The following is an 18,368-nucleotide window of genomic DNA, read 5'->3' as shown; positions in this document are numbered from 1 at the left end:
GTCCCCGATAGTCTATACAGGGCCGCAAAGACCCATCTTTCTTTGCCACAAAAAAGAAACCTGCTCCTGCAGGCGACTTAGAGGAGCGAATAAACCCCTTTGCGAGATTCTCAGAAATGTAATCTGACATGGCCCGGGTTTCAGGCTGAGATAATGGATATACTCTCCCACGGGGGGGAGTGGAGCCAGGAAGCAATTCAATCGCACAATCAAAAGGACGATGCTGTGGTAGTAATTCCGCTTTTTCTTTAGAGAACACATCAGCGAAATCCTGGTACGAGGACAGAAGCTGAAAACTGACATTTGTCTGTGCCAGAGGCGTTGGCGAACGCTCCCAGGGCTGGATGCAAGAACGGGAGCACTGTGAACTCCAGCGAACAATCTGGAAATCGTCCCATCGAATCTCCGGGGAATGCAGTTTGAGCCAGGGTAACCCAAGAACCACGGGATATACTGATTTTTCCAAAATCAGGAACGAAATCCTCTCCGTGTGAAGCAGACCGGTTTGGAGGATGATGGGTGTGGTACTGGTAGTTATGCTGCCAGAGAGCGGAGTACCCTGAATGGAGGTGACCCGTAAGGGTGGTTCCTGAGGCTGCGTGGAGAGCCGAAGGCGTTGTACCAAGTCCTTAGTGATAAAGTTTCCTCCTGCCCCGGAATCAATGAGGGCCTGTGTGTTGAAGGAACCACCTGGGTACTTGAGGGTTACCGGTACGGTACAATGAGGAGTTGCATTGAGACAACCTAGGGAGACCTCCTCACTTACCCCTAGGTGCGGGAGTTTCCCAGCCGCTCCTTGCATTGGGCCAGGAAATGGCCCTTACCTCCGCAGTACAAACATAAACGCAAGTCCCGGCGGCGTTGCCTCTCCTCAGGGGTCAAAGCGGACCTTCCTAGGTGCATAGGTTCCTCGATGGAAGACTCCGCTGGGGTGCCGGTGGTACGAGATCCAGAGTTCGAGAATCTAGTGGTAGTTGATGGTACGGGTGCCAGGCGGCGGGGAGAGCGCCCCTCCTTCGCTCTTTGTTGCAGGCGTCGGTCGATGCGCCCGGCCACGTTAATAAGCGAATTAAGGTCCTCTGGAAGATCCCGAGCGGCGAGCTCATCCTTAATCCTAGCCGCCAGGCCCTCAAGGAAAACCCCACGAAGGGCGTCATCGGCCCAACCCACTTCTTGAGCAAGTGTGCGAAATTCCAGAGCGTAGTCGGCTAGGGTTCGTGTCCCCTGCCGGAGCTGGAGTAGCTCAGAAGTTGCGGAGGCCTGACGTGCAGGCTCGTCGAATGCTGCTCGGAATTCCTCCACGAACAAGTTCAGATCACTCAGGGCGGGGTCGTTCTTGTCCCACATGGGAGACGCCCAGTTTAAGGCCCGACCATCAAGTAACGAGAAGATGTAAGCCACCTTGATTCCATCTGAGGGAAACTGATTGGGCAGCAGGGCGAACCGTACAAAGCACTGATTTAGAAAGCCCGAGCAGGCCTTAGAATCCCCAGCAAAACGCGAGGGAGCCGGAAGCTGCGTGGGGGTATGGAGCGTCACCACAGGTGCAGGTATGGCTACTGGAACCGGAACCGGTGCCGCAGGTTCAACGTCCATGCGGGTAGCCAACCGTTCCACGGTGGCCGCCAAGGAGTCCAGTACTTGTTGCTGCTGTACCAAGTGCTGAGCCAGTCCGGGAATGGCCTGCAGGCCAGCTAGGTCTGCCGGATCCATGGCCTTGCAAACTGTTACTGTCTGGGTGTGGATCCTTGGGCCGACCGGCAAGATGAGACGGTCGGAAGGCAGACACACTCAGCGAGGGATGGATCTTCACCTGGAAACCCGTGACCCTACCAGAGGAGCTGTTAGGGCCCGGGTCGCTAGGACTTAGGTGGCTTCGCCCTGGAAGTCCGAGGTCCCCCCAGGAGGAGCCCGTAGGGACCCGGACCGCTGGGACTTAGGAGAGTCGCTGGCGTGAAGGAAAACCTGGAGCGGACTGGGGTCTGGACTGGCAGCAGACAGGCAGAATCGAGAGACAAACCAGGATCAGGACGGGCGGCAATCAGGCAGAATTGTGAGACAAACCAGGATCAGGACAGGCAGCAATCAGGCAGAATCGTGAGACAAACCAGGATCAGGTCAGGCAGCAATCAGGCAGAATCGTGAGACAAACCAGGATCAGGAACACAGGATCTCAGGAACAGCAACTACTCTCTCCAGTGAGTGACCACGTTGCAAGGCAAAGCTGAGGAGCCAGGTGCCGGTTTAAATAGTCTGCCGGTGTCTGACGTCAAGAGAGGGGCAGTTCAGCACTTCCGGGTGCTGTACCTACAAATGCTGGCTCTTCGCGCGCGCGTGTTCCCCAGCAGGGGGAGGGGCCGAGTACAGGCCGCGACGGCGTCTCCACGAGGGAGACGCCGCTGCCATGCGGCCAGGAAGGCCTCTCGCCACGCGGCTCGGGGTGCGGTTGGAGAGTCCGGAGGCCAGGTAAGGACCCGGTCGCCGCGTAGGCGACTGGGGTCGCAACATGAAGGATAGCGACATTAACTCTGTGCCAAGATAGATTTGTGTGCCCTCGGCAGGGGTTTCCTATCCATCTAAAGAGGCCTAGCCCAGAGGGACCACTGCACCATCTAATCCAGAAGTGTGGATGGATTCCTGGCTTGATAAAGACTAATGCACAGACAGAGGAGAAAAGATCCATAATTCAGAAAGGAACTGCAGAGACTGTGGTGTGTGGGTTACTATATTTAATTGTGCCACTCAACAAAACTGTATCAGTAAAGCGTGGTTTGTTTGGCATCCAGCACTCAGCGCACAGCAGAATGAGGGAGCTCCAGCACAGCTCACTAGTCACCCCGTACTGGGACTGGAGAGGACTCCTTCCAACCCTAGTCTGAAGGACCTACACTTTGGGATGGGAGGAGAAGTAAAAGCTAGCCAGGGTCCCAAAGACTTACAAATAACTTTATGTCCCCCTCCGTACTCGACTTGTGCCTTAAGGAAGGGTTAAACAGACAAGATAGGTCACAGCCTGCATACAAAACAATAGTAAAACAGGCAAATGCAGATTCTGTAAAACAGTTCCTCCTCTCGTGGCTGGGTGTGGCACGCTCATTTCCGAATGCCTGTATCCTGACGCACACAATATCATGGCGTAGCTCTTCCACTGGAAACCACGTAAATACTATGACAGTACTGATCCTAATAGAACTGTAGAGAATGAAGAAGTTGCGACCACCTGGGTCATTCCCATTCTGACTGATAAAAAGCTTGACGCAAGAAAAACAGGCATTGCGATAAAGAAAAACACAGCATTTGAAAAAAACCTGGCTGTTCCTAAGTAATTATGTTATGCAGCCATGGTAAAGGTGTGAGGTTGGTTACTTTCATGGTGTATGCAAACTGTGATTAATCGGTACTAGGAGTCAAATTGTGGTGCAATCACTAAAGAACAGGCCAATAGCATTCACGAATCTCAATTCTTTGTTTTCTTTATGAAGAGAAGTCTCGAACAAGTATAGCCAGGAAAGGTGCACAGGTGGTCCTACCCCCTATAGATATCTATTCCTTAAAAATAGGAATGTTTTTCCTGGCACCTTTTCTGGCTATACTTGTTCGAGACTTCTTTTGAAAGAAAATATTGAATTTCCATTCGTGAGTACTATTGGACTGTTGTATGTAAACTCTGGCCAAGGGTATTCGTGGGGGTGAAGGGAAGGGGGGCATGATTTAAAATGTTTGATTTTGTAAAATGTTTTTATTGCTATTTTTCATTTTTATGTTTGTATTCTATGTTGTTCACTGCTCCGGGCAGGTCTTTTATTTGACCTGGGTGGTATAAGGAATGAGTGCCAAGCGTGAGAGAGCCACCAGACTGAGGTTGGGCCACCACCCGCATGTGTCCAGAGCCCCAGAGAGATATCCTCCTTCCCATTGGAATGGAGCCTTGCACCCTGGGGCCAGCAGAGAGTTGTATGAAGTGAGAGAGAGGGAGAGAGAAGCCGAGGTCTGTGTGAAGAAGTGACTCTGGGGGACTATTGTGTACTCCTACATTCTGGGAGGCCATCGAAGGTCCTTCTGCATGGAGACTCCTCTAACATACATGGCCAGAACTTTGCAACAATGGTGCTTTATGGGAGGGGGTTTTCTGTCTCAATAAGCAGGAGTGGAGGGAGTCATGGGACCCTCACCGGGACTAAACTAACTGGGTGAGTTCCCTGTCACAGATTATAGGATGGCTCCTCAGATGACAGCTGCATGAGTAAGTAGCATTGATGTCATTTAAAATGTAATATTTAAATGTGTGATGTCCAAATGAGTGGGGGAGCTGTTGATGGTGATTACATATTCAAATCTCAGAGTTCCTTTTAGAGCTCCCTTTAGAGCCTGTACCTAGAATCTTTTAGGTACCTGGCAGAGGGGAAACAGGACCGTGAGAATAGGCTTGAATGGGCTCGAGGGGAGACAGGAAGACTACTGGGAACAGACAGGGAGGGAGAGAAAGAAAGGCTGGTGGGGATGGACTGGGGATCCCAAAATACTTTGGAGACTGATAAGGGATCTGCATAGCCAAAAATGATTGGCGAGCCCTGCCTTAGAGTCTGATTTGAGAATAAGGACAGATGACTTTGCTAGGATTCCTTTTAATCTCAATACTAACTAGAAAAGACAATCTATATAGCATATGTAAAGAACAGAGAAGTCAAGCTCTCTTTGAGATGGAAGGGAATACTGGGTAGGCGGAATGATTATGATATTTCCCTGATGGCTTTCGTCAGGATGTTTTTGGGAAGCAAAACTACCATCAATGTCCTTGCTTTTTAAAGAAAGGTGGGGATTTTCTGAAGGCAAGGCCTTTGTGGCACTGATAACGATCTTGCAGGTTGTCTCATTTCTTAACAAGACTTAACTTTTTGTTGGTGTTATGCTGGATCCAATACATATAATGGTTATTACGTGTTGATTTTAAAGCATTATTTATTATCTTTGCACACCTGCTTTGGATGAACACTAGCCCAGGAAAAGAGTATAAACATATTTTAAATAAAATGCACAAATTATTTAAAAAGTTGACATTGGTTTTCAGCTCACAACTCATTTTCCTCTGTGATTTGCCAAATTAATATCAGCAAAAAAGGAAAGCTCTCATTATGGTAAATAACTACAATACTCTTAAAGATATTGTGCACCAAAAACGTTAAAATCCTGCATCAAGTGAGAACTTTGTCCCTTTATTACAGTTTAAATAATGTATTCTTCAAAGACGGTGATTATACTTTATTATTTGGACAAATAAAGATTACAGAATTTTATAGACATTTAAAATATTGTGCATACAATTGTTTTGTTTTTACAAGGAGCAGTTTCTGGGCATATCACTTTGATTTTATTTCCGTGTTGAATTTTTTCCTACTAATTGGTCCTTGGTGTTCATCTCTGGTCTTATGAGAATAATGTAACACTTGGGGAGAAAGATTAGGAAGAGTAACCCTGCACCAGAGGACAGGATGGCGAAGATCTCCACTGCGACCAAGTACTTCCCCTGTGTGCTGAGGTAGGCGGGAATGAAAGACAGCCAGACGCTCACAAAGACCAGCATGCTGAAGGTGATAAACTTGGCCTCATTGAAGCTGTCAGGCAATGTCCTAGCCAGGAAGGCCACAATGAAGCTAATGATGGCAAGGAAGCCCATATATCCCAGCATACAGTAGAAGAGTATGGTCAACCCATCATTGCACTCAACGATTATTTTACCGCTTTCAGATCTGGTGTTGTTCTCAGGAAAAGAAGGTTGGCTAAAAATCCAATAAGTGCAGATAACTAGCTGGATGAGAGAACAGAAAACAATGATAAGTTTGGGTATCTTTGGCCCAATCCATTTTCTGAGATGATTATGGGGGTTGACAGCCTTGAAGGCAATGACAACAGTGACAGTTTTTGCCAATATACAAGAGATGCTGATTGTAAAGATTAGACCGAAGGCAGGCTGTCGTATCATGCAGGTAAGCTTCACGGGAAAGCCAATAAATATTAAAGAACAGAGGAAGCAGAGCATGAGGGTGCAAAGAAGGAGAAAACTAAGGCCCCTGTTGTTGGCTTTCACAAGCGGCGTGTCCTTGAACCAGAAGAAGATTGTGAGGATAAGGAAACTGGTCAAGGACAAAAGGATGGCTACTGAAGTCAAGGCTGCCCCCAGGGTGTCCTGGTAGGACAGGAACTCAATGACTTTTGGAAGGCACTTATCTCGATTCTCATTTGGTCGGTGGTCTTCTGGGCACTTCCAACACTTGGTTGTATCTGAAATGGAAGAGGAACACCAGTCACAAGCCTAAGCTATGGATACAATCTGTTCATTCCTTTTATTATTTTAGATGGTTCAGTATGTCTTTTGAGAACAGAGGAATAGTAACTTTCATACCGGCACGTGGGCTCACATTGGCACATGTGCACCATTGCGCACCTAGGATTGCAGCCATTTTATAACTTGCGCACATATATGCACACGCTATAAAATAGCCTGGACACATGCACATGTGCGCATAATTGCACCAATCCCGCTTCTACCTTGTTAAGTTGAGGAATTTTTAAAGGGGCCCACGTTCACTCCATTGCCAGTTTCACCAATCCATCCACCAGTTCACCCAGTTAACAGCTAGGTCCTCCAAACACCTTTGGTTGAACAGCTTACACTCCTCTCAGTTACCCTAGCCTCTTAAACCCCCTCAGGTATAGCTAGTTTTTTATTTTTTTCAACTTCACCTCATTCCTACCACAAGTAAACTTACACAGCAGGGGATCTGGGTGCGCACCCAGGTGTGTAAATATTTACTTACACTTCTCTAACACATGCCTCAAAATGCCTACATCCCACCCCGAGCTTGCCCATATCCCGTCATTTTAAAAAAAATTTTGAGATGAGCGCAGAGTAGGAGACACGTATTCATCTGGGCAGTTTTTAAAATTTGGTTCAGTGAATGCGAGCCTGACTTGTGTGAGTATCCCCCCAATTGATACACACACCCAGCTTTTAAAATTCACCACTGTTATCTCTGAAGCACTGTGAATAAATAATTTGCAACTTCGAGTCTAAGTCCTGAATGCCATAAGACTGGTGTAGAGAACCCCCCAAAAATGATAATTTTAGGGGGTTGCAGTGCACAGAATGTTTGGGGATGGGGAGATCCTGTTATTATCAAGTTTTGACATGTTTGGGAAAATGTTTTATATGTCTACTGTTGTAGCACCATTAAAAGTAGGGATGTGAATCGTTTTAGGACGATTAAAATTATCGTCCGATAATTTTAATATCGTCTTAAACCGTTATGGAACACAATACAATACAGATTCTAACGATTTATCGTTATAAATCGTTAGAATCGTGAGCCGGCACACTAAAAACCCCCCAAAACCCACCCCCCGACCCTTTAAATTAAATCCCCCACCCTCCCGAACCCCCCCCCCCAATAACTTAAATAACCTGCGGGTCCAGCGGCGGTCCGGAACGGCAGCGGTCCGGAACGGGCTCCTGCTCTGAATCTTGTCGTCTTCAGCCGGCGCCATTTTCCAAAATGGCGCCGAAAAATGGCGGCGGCCATAGACGAAAAAGATTGGACGGCAGGAGGTCCTTCCGGACCCCCGCTGGACTTTTGGCAAGTCTCGTGGGGGTCAGGAGGCCCCCCACAAGCTGGCCAAAAGTTCCTGGAGGTCCAGCGGGGGTCAGGGAGCGATTTCCCGCCGCGAATCGTTTTCGTACGGAAAATGGCGGCGGCCATACGCGCATGGCCGGCGCCATTTTCCGTACGGAAAATGGCGCCGGCAGGAGATCGACTGCAGGAGGTCGTTCAGCGAGGGTTCCGGCGCCTCGCTGAACGACCTCCTGCAGTCGATCTCCTGCCGGCGCCATTTTCCGTACGGAAAATGGCGCCGGCCATACGCGTATGGCCGCCGCCATTTTTCGGCGCCATTTTGGAAAATGGCGCCGGCTGAAGACGACAAGATTCAGAGCAGGAGCCCGTTCCGGACCGCTGCCGTTCCGGACCGCCGCTGGACCCGCAGGTTATTTAAGTTATTTGGGGGGGGTTCGGGAGGGTGGGGGATTTAATTTAAAGGGTCGGGGGTGGGTTTTAGGGGGTTTTAATGTGCCGGTTTTTCGATGTTTCGATTTTTCGATTTTTCACGATTTTTCACGATTTTTCACGATATTTTACCCCCCCAAACGGCAACAATACGATTCCCTCCCCCTCCCAGCCGAAATCGATCGTTAAGACGATCGAGGACACGATTCACATCCCTAATTAAAAGGCCACTGAATGGCATTTTAGATGCATGAGCACTATAGTTTAGATTGAAAATGTGTTAATTAACTATGGCGCATTCACCCCAGCAGATGGCATCACTTTAAGAAGAAAGAAGAGGATGTCATCATCAGAGCTGCAAGGCCTGGGCTCCAGGCCTGGGCCTGACTGTAGGCTGAGGCCCTGGCATCAGGACCCAGCCTCTGGGCTGGGCTGCAACGTCGGGTCTGGGTCTGGGTTAAGGCCCCAGTATTAGCACCCGGCCTGGTGCCTTCTTCAGATACCTGATAGATCAGGTAAGTGAAACTTTTTGGGGAGCTCATGTCTCAGCCATGGCTTTGAGTCTAGGCCTAGGCCAAGTCACTGGCGTCATGCTTGGGTGGAAGCCACAGCCCCTGCTTTGGGTCTCAGCATATGCCCTAGGTGAGGTCTAGGTTGAAAGCATTCTTTTTAAACAAATGCAACAAATAAGGTTGTTTCATTCGGGGAGGCCCTCAATTTGTTTCAGTGTCTTCCACATGTAACGAATTTCCATTTGTGTTTTGCACATTCATTTAAAATGAATGCACATCACCTACATTTAAAGCTTAAATGACTAACTTATACAGATATAACTTATCTGGCTAAGTTACATGGATATTCAGTGACACGGAATGCTGCTGAATATCCATATAGAAGTAACTGGATAAGTTCTATCCCTCTAAGTTTTTTACCGCTATTGAGTAAGTCTAAACTTAGGTGGACAACTTATCTGTCTTAGTCTAAATAACGTTACTTAGGCAGATAAGTTATTCAACTAAGTATCGCTGCTCCGATTCACTCACTACCAGCCCACAAAGTTCTCCAGCTAAGAGATTTCCAGATTAGGGATGTGAATCGTGTCCTCGATCATCTTAACGATCGATTTCGGCTGGGAGGGGGAGGGAATCGTATTGTTGCCGTTTGGGGGGGTAAAATATCGTGAAAAATCATTAAAAATCGTTAAAAATCGAAAAATCGAAAAATCGAAAAACCGGCACATTAAAACCCCCTAAAACCCACCCCCGACCCTTTAAATTAAATCCCCCACCCTCCCGAACCCCCCCCCAAATAACTTAAATAACCTGCGGGTCCAGCGGCGGTCCGGAACGGCAGCGGTCCGGAACGGCTCCTGCTCCTGAATCTTGTCGTCTTCAGCCGGCGCCATTTTCCAAAATGGCGCCGAAAAATGGCGGCGGCCATAGACGAAAAAGATTGGACGGCAGGAGGTCCTTCCGGACCCCCGCTGGACTTTTGGCAAGTCTCGTGGGGGTCAGGAGGCCCCCCACAAGCTGGCCAAAAGTTCCTGGAGGTCCAGCGGGGGTCAGGGAGCGATTTCCCGCCGCGAATCGTTTTCGTACGGAAAATGGCGCCGGCAGGAGATCGACTGCAGGAGGTCGTTCAGCGAGGCGCCGGAACCCTCGCTGAACGACCTCCTGCAGTCGATCTCCTGCCGGCGCCATTTTCCGTACGAAAACGATTCGCGGCGGGAAATCGCTCCCTGACCCCCGCTGGACCTCCAGGAACTTTTGGCCAGCTTGTGGGGGGCCTCCTGACCCCCACGAGACTTGCCAAAAGTCCAGCGGGGGTCCGGAAGGACCTCCTGCCGTCCAATCTTTTTCGTCTATGGCTGCCGCCATTTTTCGGCGCCATTTTGGAAAATGGCGCCGGCTGAAGACGACAAGATTCAGGAGCAGGAGCCCGTTCCGGACCGCTGCCGTTCCGGACCGCCGCTGGACCCGCAGGTTATTTAAGTTATTGGGGGGGGGGGTTCGGGAGGGTGGGGGATTTAATTTAAAGGGTCGGGGGTGGGTTTTAGGGGGTTTTAGTGTGCCGGCTCACGATTCTAACGATTTATAACGATAAATCGTTAGAATCTGTATTGTATTGTGTTCCATAACGGTTTAAGACGATATTAAAATTATCGGACGATAATTTTAATCGTCCTAAAACGATTCACATCCCTATTCCAGATAAGTGACTTATCTGGCTATCTAGCTGCAGCTAAACTTATGCAGATATTCAGCAGGTGCTAACCTGGATAAGAGCTATTTATCTGGCTATCTGCTGGCTAAAATCAGCAGGGGGAAATATTAAACCAAACCTTGAATATTACTCCCTGCTGATTGGTTTTATTTTGTCTGCGTAACTGATTGGTCTAAGATCTTTCTTTTCAGTTTTTAATTTTCCTGGGAATTTCAATTTTATAGCAAAAAGAAATAAGGGAAAAATAATTTTTCCATTGATTTTTCTCCTTTTTGTTATAACAAAGTTATTTTTTTGACTGATTAATTTTGTTCAAACTCTGAAATTATCCCGAAAAATAAAATAAGTAATGAAAATGAAGGCCCCTAATCATTATCCAGACAAAATTTACACAGATAGAAATTGGCCGCAATGGAGGATTTCCTGTTCATGGATGAATTTTAGCTGGTGAGTGCTGATATTTAGCGCTAGATGGATAAAGTTAGTTGGGAAAGTCTGAGCGAAATGATACGTGTTATAAAGTTATATGGATAACTTTATCTGGGTATATTTAGAGGGATACTTGTCCAGATAAGTTCCACTGAATATCTAATTAAAGTAATCCAGGAAACTATACCCAGATAGCTTTCCCTTTCACTGGCTTGCTGAATATTGACCTCACAGTGATTAAAGGTACTGGTAAAGTGACAAATCCTTCACCTCAACCCATAGAAACATAGAAACATAGAAACATAGAAATGACGGCAAATGAAGACCAAAAGGCCCATCCAGTCTGCCCAGCAAGCTTTCACACTTATTTTCTCATACTTATCTGTTACTCTGACTGCTGAGTTCAGGGCCCTTATTGGTAGATTTTTTATTCTAATTTCCTCTCACCCCGACCATCGATGCAGAGAGCAGTGTTGGAGCTGTATCAAAGTGAAGTATAAGGCTTAATGTTTGAGGGTAGTAACCGTCATATCGAGCAAGTTACCCCGATGTTTGTATACTCATACTGCTCGGATCAATGCCTTGTTAGATGTTGGCTGGATGTAAATCCTATTTCTTCAATCCCCCTGCCATTGAAGCAGTGAGCTGCACTGGATATGCAATCAAAATGAAGTATCAAGCTTAATTTGTTAGGGGTAGTAACCACCGCAATAAGCAAGCTACTACCACACTTATTTGTTTACCCAGACTGTGCAATTCAGTCCTTTGTTGTTGTCTGAATATAAAGCCTCTTTTCTTCATTCCCCTGCCATTGAAGCAGTGAGCTGCACTGGATATGCTTTCCAATTGAAGTAACAGGCTTAAATTGGTTCAGAGTAGTAACTGCCGCAACAAGCAAGCTACTCCCACGCATATTTGTTTACCCAGACTGTGCAATTCAGTCCTTGTTGGTTGTTGTCTGAATGTAAATCCTCTTATCTTCATTCCCCCCTGCTGTTGAAGCAGAGATAACGTTGAAGCAGAGATTTACGCTGGATGTGCATTGAAAGTGAAGTATCAGGCTTAATTGGTAGGAGGCTTCCAAACTGGTGCAGACCATGCAACTTTAAACCTACACAGAGAGACTTAGGGCCTTATTTACCAAGGCTATCGCAGGCTTGCGCTGTTAGCGCAAGCCTGCGATAGCCTGCAAAGGTAGTGCATGCCTGCGCTACCTAAATCGGGGCGGAGTCGGCCCCGGAAGAGGAGGAGTCGGGGCGTCACTGGGGCCGACTCCGCGAAGACGGCGCTGCCAGCGAAAAGGTAAGGGTTTTTTTGCGTCCTATTTCACGCCCAATAGCTACACCTGCTACACCTGCAATACTTTAGAAAATGAGGCCCTTAGTGTGCTAAATATGTGCTATCTAAAAGCAAGGATGGAAAGAGGAGATATGATATGAACAATCAAATATTTAACAGATTTTAGTAAGGTTCAAGAGAGTGCCATTTATCATTTTAAAAAAACCCTGAATATTGAAATGGAATAACATTCAATCATTAAGATTTGCTTCAGAATAAGCAGCAAATAAATACTATCTTAAACTTGTAATCTTTTAGAAAAAAAAATATCCGGCCAACCTGATGGCCTAGAGGCAACTGTATGGAAGAGTATAGCAGGGGGAGTATACCAACATCCACATGACAGGATTATAGGGATGTGCATTCATTTTTAACGAATGTGCAATCCGCAACGCATAAGTCCCTGCTCGTTTGATTCGTGGGTTCGTGAAACACATGGCATCCCCCACAAATAAAGCATATCATATTAGTTTCATTATTTTGGTTTGCAGTGATTTCTTAGTGACCATTTGAAATAGGAGAAGGCCATATGTGAGTCATAATTGACCTCACAGCCCTGTCATAGAGTGGATCAGACAGGTTGGCAAGGAGACGAGAATGCAACCTATCAGAGCTAAGCATTTTTCTAATGCAGCCAATGGCTGCTCTCACTCAGTACTCTGTGACGCTATTCCTGATGATGCTGTAATATTTATACCTTAAGCACGTGGCGTGCCACGCTCTTTTTTTGCGGGGGTTGCCCAGGGAGATCTAGTCTGTCTCAAATCTGTTTTCAATTGCTAGCTACTTTGATAGAATTTTCCACTGAAAAAGATATTGGTTCATTTTTGCTGCAGTGCAAGCCAGCCAGGCTTTTTTTGACCGCACTTTTTTTTTTATTGAACTCAGACGGTCTCTCTGTCTCTCCCACTGAGACAAGCTACTAGCAGTGGCATTTTGCTACTTATCTCAACCCCCTGGGGTAGTTAGTTGCAGGCACAGGGAGGGTGTGGGTGGGAGATACCGTGAGTTGGTATTTTCAAACAAGAAGCAGCATGACTAGGAATTGTGCTTGCTCAGGCTTCCAGTCAAGCCTTTTCTCTACTATTTTATTTTTTTGTCCACAGAGAGCAGTCTCAGTTGTAGTGGACATCAATGTACTGCATCGTGCATCTGTGGGCAGTTTTGCAGACTCACATATATTGGGACAGCTGTGCTCTTTTAAGCCAAATCCCCAATAGGCCTCTTTTGTAGTTACAAGTTTGGTTTGTGCACATACAGCGGTCTCAGTTGCAGTTACATCAAGGCACTGCACCGTGCATCTGTGGGCAGTTTTGCAGACTCACATATATTGGGACAGCAGTGCTCTTTGAAGCCAAATCCCCAGTAGGCTTCTTTTGTAGTTACAAGTTTGGTGTGTGCACATACAGTGGTCCCAGTTATAGTGTACATCAAGGCACTGCACTGCATCTGTGGGCAGTTTTGCAGACTAAAATATATTGGGACAGCTGTGCTCTTTTAAGCCAAATCCCCAATAGGCCTCTTTTGTAGTTACAAGTTTGGTGCGTGCACATACAGCGGTCTCAGTTGCAGTGTACATCAAGGCACTGCACCGTGCATCTGTGGGCAGTTTTGAAGACTCACATATACTGGGACAGCAGTGCTCTTTTAAGCCAAATCCCCAGTAGGCCTCTTTTGTAGTTACAAGTTTGGTGTGTGCGCATGAAGAGGTCTCAGTTGTAGTGTACATCAAGACACTGCATCGGGCGTCTGTGGGCAGTATTGCAGACTCACATATATTGGGACAGAGATGTTCATTCACCAATAAAGAAATAATTATTTTAATTGAAATCCCTAGTAGGCAGTGACATTAAATCCATGATGTCAAGGAAAGGTAGATGTGGTCGAGTGATTGGGACTGGCAGAGGAGGCACTTCAAAAGGTAGTGCCAGTCCCCCCTTAAAACTTAAAAAGGGAGCTGTTCCAATCTAAAATCTCTGGAGGTGCAGGCAGTTCTATCCAGAAAAAATTGAAATTTATAGATTATGCACCGCCACCATCTGTTTCTGACCGTGTTGTTTTGGAGGTAAGGGAAGGGGAGGATGAGTCATACAAGACAAAAGGGCGAGACACAAAAGCAGCAGTGTGACAACAGACTCGACTTAGTTGAAAATGTAGCACAGGCTCTGTTTGCTTCTGATTCCGATGATGAATCATCTTGTGTGGGATTCTCATCATCAGAAATGGAAGAAATAATAGCTGAAGAAGGTTCTGTCTTAGCCTCCACTTCAGTGCTGCACAGGAGAGATGAGACTGATGATGATGAGGAAAAAGAGCAGTCAGCGCAAGCACAGAGTGTGACTGATGCCCCTGGCATTGCTACTCAGCGTGCACCCACCACTTCAACTGCAGTGCCAGCATCCACACTGAAGGCTATAGAGAAGGGATCATGAAAGAAATCTCTGATCTGGAGCCACTTTAAAGTGATGGAGGACCTGCATTTTGCTCAGTGTAATTACTGTGCCAGTGTTATTAGCAGAGCCAAGCAAATGGGACATCTAACTAATTTTGGCATGATGCATCACATGCAGAAGCAACACCCAACAGTACTGCCATTTGGGGATGGTGGCAGTTCCAGTCAGGGGACCCCTTTTTCCAGGCAGCGTAAAGTGGTTGAAAAGGAGCAGAGTCACTCCACACTCTCAGCCCCTTTTAGCAGTCAGTTGGCAGGCCAGATTCCCCTGCCATGTGGCAGAAGCGAAAACCCACCATGGAGGAAATGGGGAGGTGTTTGGTAATGCTATCCCAGGGAAGGAGGCAGGCAGCCTCAAAAGTTGTAACCAGGAGCATAGGGGAAATGATTGCCCTTGATGACCAGCCCTTGCAGGTAGTGAAGAATGTGGGTTTCAAGCATTTGTTGAAGGTCTTATTTCCAAATTACAAAGTCCCCTCCAGAACCACATTTAGCAGAAAGGTCATCCCCAGCCTGTATAACCAGTGTCGCGGTCGCATCCAAGTGCTGCTAGCTAAGGCAGGGGGAAGGGTGAATTTCACCTGCGATATCTAGACCGCTCTGAATGCTGCACACTCTTACCTCTCCCTGACAGCACACTGGTGGGACCTGGCTGAGGCAGGGAAGGGCAGCAGCTCTATTAGTGAACAAGTATCAGGGTGGAGGTGGGCTTTACTGCACACCCACCTGACGGACGACACCCATACCTCAGCCAATATTCTAGCATGCATCAGACAGATGCTGGCGGGCTGGCAGCTACACCAGCGAGACAGGAATCTTCAGACAATGGTGCAAATACGGTAAAGGCAATATCAGACGGGGGCTTTCAGAAAATCTAATGTTTTGCACACACTCTGCACCTGGTAGTGAAGTCAGCTCTGGGGTTGGAGCCCAATCACCAAGAGAATGAATACCTGCATACGTTAAAACAGAAGTAAAGGAACATAGCAGTGCACTTCCACAGAAGTGTGATTTGGAGATGCGTCACAAGTGTCTCATTCAAGACATTGCCACCCGGTGGAATTCCACCTATATGATGCTGCAGAGGTTAGTGGAGCAACAGACACCCCGTCATGACCTTTCTCTGGAAATGGAGATAGCTGTGCATAGTCCCCTAGGTCATCATGATTGGTTAGTCATGAGTCAGCTGGTAAAAATCCTGCAGCCCTTCAGGATGCCATGGAGGAGCTGAGTTCCAGAAGTGCCACCTTGGCTGACATCATCCCTATAGTTAATTTCCTGGATGAACATTTGGAGGCCTTTAAACAGGAAGAGGGAATGACAGCAGAGGTGCTGCATTGTGTGGACATTTTGCAAGAGAGATTAAGACCTTTAACAAAAGACCACACATACATGTTCATCACAGTCTGTGATCCCCTTGTGAAAGGGAAACTCGCCCTACAGTCTGATTGTCTCCTATTTATTTATTTATTTTTATATACTGACATTCATCTCAATTGAGATATCACACCGGTTCACATTCAGGTACTTCCCTATCCCCAGAGGACTTACAATCTAAGTTTTTGTACCTGAGGCAATGTAGGGTAAAGTGACTTGCTCAAGGTCACAAAGAGTGACAGTGGGACTTGAACCTTGGTCTCCTGGTTCATAGCCCACTGATCTAACCACTAGGCTATTCCTCCTCGTGAAAGACCTGCTGTTAGTAAAAATCCATAAGAACATAAGAACATAAGAAATTGCCATGCTGGGTCAGACCAAGGGTCCATCAAGCCCAGCATCCTGTTTCCAACAGAGGCCAAAACCAGGCCACAAGAACCTGGCAATTACCCAAACACTAAGAAGATCCCATGCTACTGATGCAATTAATAGCAGTGGCTATTCCCTAAGTAAAATTGATTAATAGCCATTAATGGACTTCTCCTCCAAGAACTTATCCAAACCTTTTTTGAACCCAGCTACACTAACTGCACTAACCACATCCTCTAGCAACAAATTCCAGAGCTTTATTGTGCGTTGAGTGAAAAATAATTTTCTCCGATTAGTCTTAAATGTGCTACTTGCTAATTTCATGGAATGCCCCTAGTCCTTCTATTATTCGAAAGTGAAAATAACCGAGTCACATCTACTCGTTCAAGACCTCTCATGATCTTAAAGACCTCTATCATATCCCCCCTCAGCCGTCTCTTCTCCAAGCTGAACAGCCCTAATCTCTTCAGCCTTTCCTCATAGGGAAGCTGTTCCATCCCCTTTATCATTTTGGTTGCCCTTCTCTGTACCTTCTCCATCGCAACTATATCTTTTTTGAGATGCGGCGACCAGAATTGTACACAGTATTCAAGGTGTGGTCTCACCATGGAGCGATATAGAGGCATTATGACATTTTCCGTTTTATTAACCATTCCCTTCCTAATAATTCCTAACATTCTATTTGCTTTTTTGACTGCTGCAGCACACTGAGCTGATGATTTTAAAGTATTATCCACTATGATGCCTAGATCATTTTCCTGGGTGGTAGCTCCTAATATGGAACCTAACATTGTGTAACTACAGCAACGGTTATTTTTCCCTATATGCAACACCTTGCACTTGTCCACATTAAATTTCATCTGCCATTTGGATGCCCAATCTTCAAGTCTTGCAAGGTCCTCCTGCAATGTATCACAGTCTGCTTGTGATTTAACTGTCCAGGCTGTACGTCCCTACAAGAGCTTGATCTCAAACGCTGTGCCTGTCCATCCAGGTCTTATGTCTCTACAAGGGCTCCATGAACAGGAGCGCTAACGGCAGAGACAGATTAGGCATAAAGCAGTGGAGGAAACAGCGAGCACGTCGAGAGTAGTGCTAGCCCAAGGCTAAACCCACCCTTCCTCCCTCGTACCTCCACAAGACCCACCCATGCTTCCCTCCGTGGAACTCTTATCCCTCCCTCCATAAAATCCACTAGACTCATCTCCACCACCAATAGAGCCCTTTCCCTTGCAGGCCCCTCCCTCTGGAACTCTATGCCTCTTGACCTACGTACCGAAACCTCCACTCCTACTTTCAAAAAGAAACTCAAAACCTGGCTTTTCCTCCAAGCATACCCCCATTCTTCATCATCTTCACCAACACGCTAGCCCAACCATCATCTCTCTCCAACACCCCCCTATCAGGACCTACACCCAACACCCTCCCCCTTTAAAGTTTCATGCAACTTCTGTATATAACCAGTGTACATATTTCTACCTCAAATCCCTATTCACATCTTATCCCCATGTATCTGTTTGCACCCTCCCCTGCCCCCCCTTTTGTATCGACTACCCCCCTCCATCCCTCCCCAGTTACTTAGTTAATTGTTCTGTTACAGCATTTTAACGTTATATACCGTTCTCTGTAAAGGCTATGCCTATATATCTTCTGTTTGTAAGTTACTTGTAAACCGGCACGATGTGCAAACGGTTGCCGGTATATAAAATTAAATAAATAAATAAATAAATAAATAAGCAGGAGCAGCACTCTGTCAGCAACAGCTAGTACTTACTCCTTCACTTAAGTACAACAAAGCCATGTTGCCCATAAAAAATCATCTGTTCTGGAACAGGATAGAGAGAAAGCAACTGGCATGAAGGACTCTCAGCCCACCCAAGCAAAGGAGACACCAGCATAAATGTCAGTGACACGGTATTTCTCACAGCCCACAGAGGACATGCAGACAGATCCGCTGGCATATTGGGCACACAAGTCCACTGTCTGGCCACACCTAGCCTAAGTGGCTCAGTGATATTTGTCATGTCCACCAACCAGTGTGCCCAATGACAGGGGATATCATGAGCCCTCACCGCTCAAGGCTGTCACCAGAGTTGATGGAAATGCTAGTGTTTTTGAAAATA

At 46.8% G+C, this 18,368-nt stretch overlaps 1 protein-coding gene across 1 annotated transcript in view; it reads right to left on the bottom strand.

Moving 5' to 3' along the window:
- Nucleotides 1-5,368: 5,368 nt before the first annotated feature.
- The window catches only part of LOC115081079 (vomeronasal type-2 receptor 26-like), a 28,626-nt gene continuing 15,626 nt past the window's right edge, over nucleotides 5,369-18,368 (bottom strand). Inside the window, exon 4 of the mRNA XM_029585590.1 lies at nucleotides 5,369-6,279. Within this exon, the coding sequence (XP_029441450.1) occupies nucleotides 5,369-6,279 (911 nt within the window). The remainder of the gene's footprint in view (nucleotides 6,280-18,368) is intronic.

This window comes from Rhinatrema bivittatum, chromosome 19 (genome assembly GCF_901001135.1).
Source record: "Rhinatrema bivittatum chromosome 19, aRhiBiv1.1, whole genome shotgun sequence".
Taxonomy (NCBI): Eukaryota; Metazoa; Chordata; class Amphibia; order Gymnophiona; family Rhinatrematidae; genus Rhinatrema; species Rhinatrema bivittatum.
This window is presented reverse-complemented; position numbering and strand designations above follow the sequence as displayed.